This window comes from Mus pahari, chromosome 2 (assembly GCF_900095145.1).
Source record: "Mus pahari chromosome 2, PAHARI_EIJ_v1.1, whole genome shotgun sequence".
NCBI classification, from domain to species: domain Eukaryota; kingdom Metazoa; phylum Chordata; class Mammalia; order Rodentia; family Muridae; genus Mus; species Mus pahari.
The window spans coordinates 133,432,621-133,442,047 of NC_034591.1; the positions used below are offsets into that span (position 1 = coordinate 133,432,621).

Genomic DNA, 9,427 nt, shown 5'->3' on the forward strand with positions numbered 1-9,427 from the left:
GGGGTGGGGCGGGATGGGAGACACTGGAAGTCGACTTCAGGCCTTCTCCAGCCTTTCATTTTTTTCCATAAAACCACAGGTAGAAAGTTCCCTCAAGCTTGACCTTCGGATGGATGGATCCTTCCTTGCTCTGATGCTGGCATTTTGTGCCACTGAAGAACTGTGACTAAGCTGCAGAGAAGGGCAGCAGAGCCAGAAGTAAACCTCGTATTTTCTAGATCCAGGCTATTCTTCATAAGTAAGTAGCGCATCCAAGAGTGGTAGCAAATGTCTATCATCCCAGCACTCAGATGTTGGGATAATCACAAGTTCAAGGCCAGTCTGAGCTATATAATAAGACCCTATCTTGAAAGAGAGGGAGGGAGATCATTATCCTGGATTTAAGCTGGATTTCTTCTCTCCTCCCTCTTCTTAATGAGATGATATCTTGGGACCCTCAAACTCATGGATTAAAGTTAACTTCCTGCCTCCACTTCCCAGGTAGCTGGAAATACAGGTCCACACCACCATACCTCATTTAGGCTGGATTTAAAGAAGGGGTGGTTCATAACATCTCCAGCAGCAAAGCTCAGATCTTTTTTATTTGGCAAATACAGCCCTCCCACAGAAAAAGAAAATCTTCACACAGACGATGGTGAGCTCCCTCGAGGCACTGAAAGATTGGAAAATAATGAGGACTTCACAAAGATAAACAACACGTGTAAAGCCCTAGTTCTGCACACCCTCTTCCCTTCCCATTTGTCAGTTCCCTGGTGGTTATTTATGCAACATCGACATAGTTTTTGGTGGCAGGCATAGTGTATTCTTGGGTCCTGAAAGCAAGCTCGGAGTACAAGGTACGTGCTGCGAAGTTTGATATCCCGAGTTCAGTCTCTGGGACCTACTCCCCCAAGTTCTCCTCTGACCTTCACACAGACTCCGTGGGAAGCACGTGCTCACCACCACACAATGTGCGCACACTCAATACATTTCTTTTAATGTAAGTAAGAGTACTTTACCAGTACTCTTCTATGTACCAGAGTTTGTCCTTGATTTCTGCTAAAAGGCTGACCTCCTCTGCCTTCCTCTGTGACCCTGGGAAAGTCATCGTCTTAGACCTTGGTTTCCTCGCCTGTAGAATGAGGTGTTAACTGTTGGGAATTTTAGTTTCTCTCTTAGTTGTATCATCTCATTGTTTAAACTGAGTCTTTGTCAACTAGATTCCAAGTCAGTTGTGCTAGGTACTGGAGCACTTAAAGCTCAGATAAGCATGTTCCCCATCATTTAGCACTCTACAGTCTGTCATAATAAAGGTGTGGCAGAGGAAGGAGAATGTCCCTGATGAATCCTGGTGCTTGAGAAAGAGAATTATGGGCTGGAGAGATGGCTCGGCGGTTAAGAGCACCGAGTGCTCTTCCAAAGGGCTTGAGTTCAAATCCCAGCAACCACATGGTGGCTCACAACCACCTGTAAAAAGATCTGCTGCCCTCTTCTGGTGTATTGGAAGACAGCTACCGTGTACTTACATATAATAAATAAATAGATAAATAAATCTTTAAAAAAAAAAAAGAAAGAAAGAAAAAGAAAAGAGACTCGTGAGTTGTTCTGAGGCTGGAAGTTCTAGGATGGATAGAAATGAATGAATGGGCGGAAGCAGTGTGGAAGGAAATCTACCATCTGCTATAGTAGACTATGCCATGTTTAGATGACTCCAGGTACGGCGTCGGGCTTCTCAGCGTCTGCTTTACTGTTTCCCACTCCTAGTTAAATAGCTAGATACAGTAGTGGAGGCTGGGAAGTGCAAGGTTGTCTGATGCCCCTTCTGTAGCACCAAGCAGCTTGATATTTGTCCAGGAGGAATGAGACTCCTGGTATCATCACCTTCGGCTACACTTGGCCTTAGGATATTGAGTCCACTTTCCCACAGTAAGTGAGCCACATGTCCTGCAGGCTGTCCTGTTTCCCCAGTTTCCTCTGCCTCGGGGGAAGGCTGTCTTCGCTAGTCCAGGTTATAAGATAGTGCTATCTTCTGAAGAGATGGCTACTGAGAACTTCCATGTTGTATAATTGAACTTTGGACTCCATTTGGCTCCTTTCGTTCTTAACATGTTCCATCACACCAACTTTGCAAACTGGGGTTTCTTTGCTAGTGTCAGCCCATGAACCCAAGAGGCATAAGCAATAGAAACTGAGAGCAAGCTCTTACCCTCTTACGTTCTTGCCTCTTGCCCCCTTACTCCCAATTCCTTTCCCCTGCCTCCATGTGGCCATGGCCGGCCTCCATTTCTCTACTCTCTCCTTTTCTCTACCTTTCTCTACCTCTGTTACCTTCTTAACTCCCTTCCCCATCCTCTAAATAAACTCTATTCTTTACTAAAAAGAAAAAAAGCCGGGCGTGGTGGCACACGCCTTTAATCCCAGCACTCGGGAGGCAGAGGCAGGCGGATTTCTGAGGCCAGCCTGGTCTACAGAGTTCCAGGACAGCCAGGGCTACACAGAGAAATCCTGTCTCGAAAAACCAAAAATTAAAAAAAAAAAAAACCAATAATGCAAAAGATATAAATATAAGCACAAACTATGGGCTGAGGCTACAGTACAATGCTAGGATGATCCTTGGTTCAATCCATAGCACCAGAAAAGCAAAAGGAAGGGCTGGAGAGGTGGCTCAGTGGTTAAGAGCACTGACTGCTCTTCCAGAGATCCTGAGTTCAATTCCCAGCAACCACATGGTGGCTCACAACCATCTGTAATGAGATCTGGTGCCTTCTTCTGGTCTATCTGAAGACAGCTACAGTGTACTCATATACATAAAATAACTAAATAAAACCTTTAAAAAGGAAGGAAGGAAGGAAGGAAGGAAGGAAGGAAGGAAGGAAGGAAGGAAGGAAGGAAGGAAAAGAGAAGAAAAGAAAGCTAGCTAAGAAGTTCTGAGTTACCGAGTGGCCAGGCCTTAGGTACTCCTAGTCTGGAATCCTTTGTTCTTATCACTAAACTCTCTGTTTCCTAGGAGAGAGTCAAACACAAATTCTGTGGAGAATCTTCAAGAGAAAAGCCTTCGAGAGTCTGGAGAGGTGACTCAGAAACCAAGAACACCCCTGGCTCTTGTAAGTTCGGTTCCCAGCACCCACATGGTGGCTCACCACTCATCACTCCAGTTCTAGGAGAGCCAAGGACCTCTTTCACCTCCATCAGGACCAGACAGGCATGTGCTACATAGACATCCTTGCAGGCCAAACACTTAACACATGAAATAAAAATCTTTAAAGTGAGAAAAAGAGAAAAGACTTCAGGATTTTTCCGAGTGGCTAATTTTGAAAGAAATGGCCAGTCAGTAGCTGGAAGTTGAGTTTATATTGTAACTCTTCAATAAGTACACACAGACGCTGAAGTAGATTGCTGTCAAAAGTGGGGAGAAGCATCTTGCCATATTTCCAAAAACTGTAAATTGCAGTGACTCTTTAAAGTTATTTCACCAACATTTAAAGTGAAAAAAAAAATTATCTTTGAAATCCCAAGCCAAATGACCAGATAGGTCACCTCTGAGATGTGTAAGGAGCCTCAGAAGCAGGGAAAAGTTCTCTCTGTAACTGAAGAAAGAGGGAGAGAAAAGGAATAAGAGAGATTGTCATCCCATATACCACTGTTCAGAGACTCCTCAAGTCAAGCTTCCACCTGATATAACAGAACTGGCACTTCCAGCGTTCTCTGCCGAGACAACTGGCCAAAAATGTCTCCTTTGACTGTAACAGTAAAGACATTTTTAGATGGATGTCACCATTAGTCACTTGGAGTCTTCAGAGAGAAGACACACAGGAATCCTGTGACTGGTGATTTCAAGGAGATGCTTATCACCAACCCAGATGGTCACCTCTTCAAGAAAAGCCCCACTTCTGAGCGTGATCGGTGTGGTGAGGACTTCATTCAGAGCTCAGAACTAATGAGTCATCAGAGAGACCACCTAAAAGAAAAAGCCTGCGGGCAGGAGCATTGTGGGAGGGGCTTCACCGGCCAATCAAGTCCCGTTTCCGCATCAGGCAGTCCACATGGCTGAGAAACCTTACAAATGCGACAAGTGTGGGAAGGGCTTCACCAGGAGCTCGAGTCTGCTTGTCCATCATTCAGTCCATACAGGTGAGAAACCTTTCAAGTGTGACAGGTGTGGGAAGGGCTTCAGCCAGAGCTCGAAGCTCCACATCCACCAGAGAGTCCACACCGGAGAGAAGCCGTATGAGTGCGAGGAGTGTGGTATGAGCTTCAGTCAGCGATCCAACCTGCATATCCACCAACGTGTCCACACGGGAGAGAGGCCCTACAAGTGTGGGGAGTGTGGAAAAGGCTTCAGCCAGAGCTCGAACCTCCACATCCACCGGTGCACCCACACGGGAGAGAAGCCGTACCAGTGTTACGAATGTGGGAAAGGCTTCAGCCAGAGTTCAGACCTTCGGATCCACCTCCGAGTACACACTGGGGAAAAGCCCTACCACTGTGGCAAGTGTGGGAAGGGCTTCAGCCAGAGCTCCAAACTCCTCATCCATCAGAGAGTCCACACGGGAGAGAAGCCGTACGAATGCAGCAGATGTGGGAAGGGCTTCAGCCAGAGCTCAAACCTCCACATCCACCAGCGGGTTCACCGGAAGGAGCTTCATTAAGTAACATGAGCCCACTCAGAAGACTTTTATTGTAAAGACAAATATTTTTCACCGCCGTGTGTGCATATCAGAGGCAGCATGCTTGCCTAGCATGTATCAGACCTTGAGTTTGAGCCCTGGTAGCCCACACACGGTTTCCAGCTTATTAATACTTTGTACGTGTAGGAACGTGTGTTCATGCAGAGAGGGGTATGTGTGTTGTGCTGGTGTATGCATGCATGTGTGCACGCACGTGTGTGGAGGTCTGAGAATATCTCAGGGGTTTATCACATTCAGTGTGAGACTGAGGATTTGTCTGTCACTCATGGTATGGAATGTCACCAAGTAAGCTAGGCCAGAGTCCCAAGAATCTGTCTCCACTTCCCAGCTCACCGTGGCTAGAGTTACAGGTGTGTGCCACCACACCCAACCTTTTTATGTAGATTCTGTCTCAAGCTTTCTAGACAAGAGCTTTGCTGCCTGAGCTATCTCCTAGGGCACCAGTTTAATACGTTCAACTCTTAGGTTTGTATTCCTCAAAGGAAAGAAATAGTTAAGGGTTATTCCAATATAGCCCTTCACAGAAGAAATCAATCCGAGTACCCAGCACATTTTATGTTATACAGTGAATGGATTACTCTGGTTCCTCATATGGGTAGACTGTATAATGCAATTCTGCCAGTGTTGTTAGAAGTATATTCCACAATTTTACCTGCAAGAACTCTGTATTTTTCCAAGCACAGCATGGTTCCCTTCGTTCATATTCTCTGAGAAATTGGAATTCATGTTTCCCCTGAAATTATGTGCCTTGTTTTTCATATTCCACTTAAGTTCTAAATAGCCCTCTTTAAACTGTGACCATACAATGTGTCCATTCGCCGGGCATGGTGGCACACACCTTTAATCCCAGCACTCGGGAGGCAGAGGCAGGCAGATTTCTGAGTCTGAGGCCNGCCTGNTCTACAGAGTGAGTTCCAGGACAGCGAGGGCTATACAGAAAAACCCTGTCTTGAAAACAAACAAACAAGTCTTGAAAACAAACAAACAAAACAAAACAAAAAAACTAATGTGTCCATTCGAGGGTGGGATGGGGGAACTGGAGGTATAACGGGCATGGTGAACTTTTGTGTTTAGTACAAAACTGTGCATCAGTTTGTGCTCACACTACAGGAAGTGCTTCCCCACATACTACTGTGGTGGAAAGTCCACTCGGCCCCTCCTTTCTGGCAGCTGTTCAGGAATGTAAATAGCTTGTTTTTACGGAGTGAAGTTAGTTTGTTGGGGATACTTCCCTAGTAAAAACAATGGAGAAATCCTGAAGCAACAGAGCCAAAATAGTTAGGAGAGTAAACCTACCATTGGGTACTATGGAGAATAGGAGAATAGATGATCCAGCGGAAGAGCTGGGCGCAACTGGAGAAACAGCACGTGGGGACCATGTGGCAGCCAATCAGAGGCTTCAGAAACCACAGTAAGACTGATAAAGTGGCCATGTGGATCAATGAAACAAAAGAACACTCACTTCACGTGTCAGCCCACACGGCTACAGCTACCAGGCTTTTCGCAAAGATCCCAAAAATACTCATTGGTAAAAAGACGTATCTTCAAAAAAAAGCACAGGGAAACTAGAGTCCAGTGTCTCACTCTGCCCAAAAGTCAACTCTAAGAAGCCGTGGGCTTGCTTTTCTCTTTTAGACATGGTTTCACTGTGCTCTAATTGCACAGGCACTCACTATGTGGGTCAGGCTTACTTCATTGATTAACACATTGAAACAGTGTCTAAAAGAAAAAAAAAAAAAGAAAGAAACCCCACAATGGCTGATATCAGTTCTCTTCTGGAAAGTCAGAGCAGTGTGAAGAGCAGGAAAGGCCTTACACCTTGGCACCTACACCTTTCAGTCCTCCTGCCTCAGCCTTCCGAGTAGCTGGGATTATAGACATCCTTTGTTTTCTGCTATAATCAGCAAGGAGCAAATCATATTTGTAACCAGAGAAGTCCACAGAGCCCCTAATGGTACAGAGGTGATAGCTGAACGTTCACATGGAGAAATGAACTGGAACTGCCCATGTCTTAAAGGAAATGGCATTCCAAGGCCATTTCCTGTTTCTGCTACAGCACAGAGGAAATCAAGGGATCAGAGCCCTGTAGACCAATTCAGAATCATGCAGAAATGCCTGGCCTCTATCACCATGACAGTGAGGGCAAAGATGAGGTAAAGCCAGCTGCAGGTGACAATCTGAATTCAAGTTTTCAAAACTTGAATTTCCTAAATTCAATTTCCTAAACCCACATGGTGGAAGGAGAGATGCTAAACAAGAGAAAGGGGCAGACTTAGGCAACAGACAAGGTCTGATCACATAGTTTGGGTCTTCTGAACATTCAAGAGGATATGCAGACAGAATGGATGGAGCATCACTAGAGAAATTACCAAAGACGATCTGCCACCAAGGGAGGACTAATGAGAACAGAACACTGCCCAGAGAGGAGGCTGAGACACAGTGAAGACAAGACAGGGAGTGCTAACACACAATACAGACATGGGAACCAAAGGTTAGACCTGTGGATGACGAGGAAGGACTTTAAAGAGCATATGGAAGTCAAGGAAAAGAATCAAAAGAAAAAGTAATCAGTGGGCTAGAAGGCTATGTGCAAATGACAGTGACTTAACCCTGGGAAGTCACCTCTGATAACCGGTGAAATATTAAGAGACAGGACAAAGCTAAGGCTTTCAGTCCCTCCCATGCGGCTGACCTCTGGTCCGTCTTCACACAGAGACAGGAAGCAAGACTAACTATAGAAAGCCTTTAGTGTGACTGAGGTCATGTGAACTCAAATCACACTAGGTCACTGAACAAGCACCACCTTTCACCTATCTAGGGAAGACAAATGGTGTCCCTAGGAAGAAACAGCCATACCTATGTCCTAAAGAACAAACTCAAACACAGTAATTAAGTCTAACTTTTTAAAAACTACATAAAGAAGGCTAAGAACGTAGCTATGGCTTGCTTAAACCCAAGCAACTAAAGGGAAAGAGGTAGGGAGGATCAGAAGTTCAGTTATCGACAAACTGTGGAGGGACACATAAGACAGTTTCAAAAATGATAATAAATTACAAAAAAAGAGGGCTGGCGATATGGCCGGAGAGATGGCTCAGTGGTTAAGGGCACTGACTGCTCTTCCGAAGGTCATGAGTTCAAATCCCAGCAACCACATGGTGACTCACAAACACCCGTAATGAAATCTGATGCCCTCTTCTAGTGCCTCTGAAGACAGCTACAGTGTACTTACATCATATAAAAAATAAATAATCTTTAAAAAAAATTCAATTCCCAACAACCACATGAGGGCTCATAACCATCTATTCAAAAACGAAGAAGAAGGAGGAGGAGGAGGAGGAGAAAGAGGAGGAGGAGGAGGAGGAGAAAGAGGAGGAAAAACAAAACGGGCAGTGGTGGCGCACGCCTTGAATCCCAGCACCTGGGAGGCAGAGACAGGCGGATTTCTGAGTTCAAGGCCAGCCTGGTCTACAGAGTGAGTTCCAGGACCGCCAAGGCTATACAGAGAAACCCTGTCTCGAAAAACCAAAAAAGAAAAACAAAAGCAAACCAAACAAAAAAATCCCAGCATCCCTAAGGAACTTGAGAAAGGTCTCCAAAAGTAGACTCTCCCCCCAGCTATTTGGCTATAGCATTCATTATGCTGTAATCTGCATAATTTGTCCACCCTAATCTCTCTCTCCATGATCGTCGATCCTCCACTATTCTCTCCCGTCTTCCCATTCCCTACCCCTGGCCATGTCCTGTCTACTTTCTCTCCTCTCGGCTCTGGACTCTTCCAGATGCCTCTGGAAATTTTCCCTATGTTGCCCACAATAAAAACCTTACCCCTTCTTTACTGAACCTTCTCAAATAGCAACATCCTACCTCAAAAGCTAAAAAGCTATGGGCTAGTAAGATGACTTAGTTATTGAGAACAATAGTTGTTCTGGCAGAGAACTCAGATTGGGTTCTCAGCACCTAAATGATGGCTCACTACCATCTGTAACTCCCGTTCAAGGAGACATAAAACAAGTCAACCTATTAAAAAACAAAAATCTAAACCAATCAGTACATAAAATATCAGAACCAACAAATAAGGTCACCAGATACAAGTTCAATATACAACTACCTAAATTTCCACATACTAATAATACTCAAATACAAATAATTTTTGTATGCCAAAACAGGAAAAATCCCCATAGATGACCAACATTGCTGAGAAAAATTAAATTATACTTAAGTGCAGCGCATGCCTTTGACTCCAACATTTGGGAGGCAGAGGAACGAGGTTCTCTGTGAGTTCAAGGCAGCCTGGTCTACATAGTGAGCTCCACCATAGAAGGGCTATGTAGAGAGACCCTGTCTCAAAACAAGACAACAACAACAAAAGACTAAATGTTCATGTACTGTTAATATCAATGTGACCGTTCTAAGTCAATCTGTGGATTTAAAGCAATACAAAATTTCATCAGTTTGGGGGTAGAAATAAGGAAAGAATTGACAGTTATAAAGTTTACACCAAAATAAAAAAGATTAACTAGTGAAGGCAGAAAACTAATGCCTACCGAAATACTCATTTATTTGTTGTTTGTTTGCTTGTTTATTTGAGACAGGGTTTCTCTGTGAAGTTCCAGCTGTCTCGAAACTCACTCTGTAAATCAGGCTGACCTCAAATTTAAAAAGAGTCCCTCCTGCATCTTCTTCTGGAGTCCTGGGATTAAACGAGTGTGCAGCCTAGCTGATGTGCACATTTTTAATGGTTGAGTATGTGGGGCCATTGT

At 44.6% G+C, this 9,427-nt stretch overlaps 1 protein-coding gene across 1 annotated transcript in view; it reads left to right on the forward strand.

The window, feature by feature from the left end:
- The window catches only part of Znf239 (zinc finger protein 239), an 8,275-nt gene extending 2,754 nt beyond the window's left edge, over nucleotides 1–5,521 (forward strand). The window contains 3 exon segments of the mRNA XM_021189875.2: nucleotides 80–238; nucleotides 2,987–4,006; nucleotides 4,008–5,521. Of these exon segments, the coding sequence (XP_021045534.2) occupies nucleotides 3,821–4,006; nucleotides 4,008–4,628 (807 nt within the window). The 5' untranslated portion in view covers nucleotides 80–238; nucleotides 2,987–3,820 and the 3' untranslated portion in view covers nucleotides 4,629–5,521.
- Nucleotides 5,522–9,427: the final 3,906 nt, after the last annotated feature.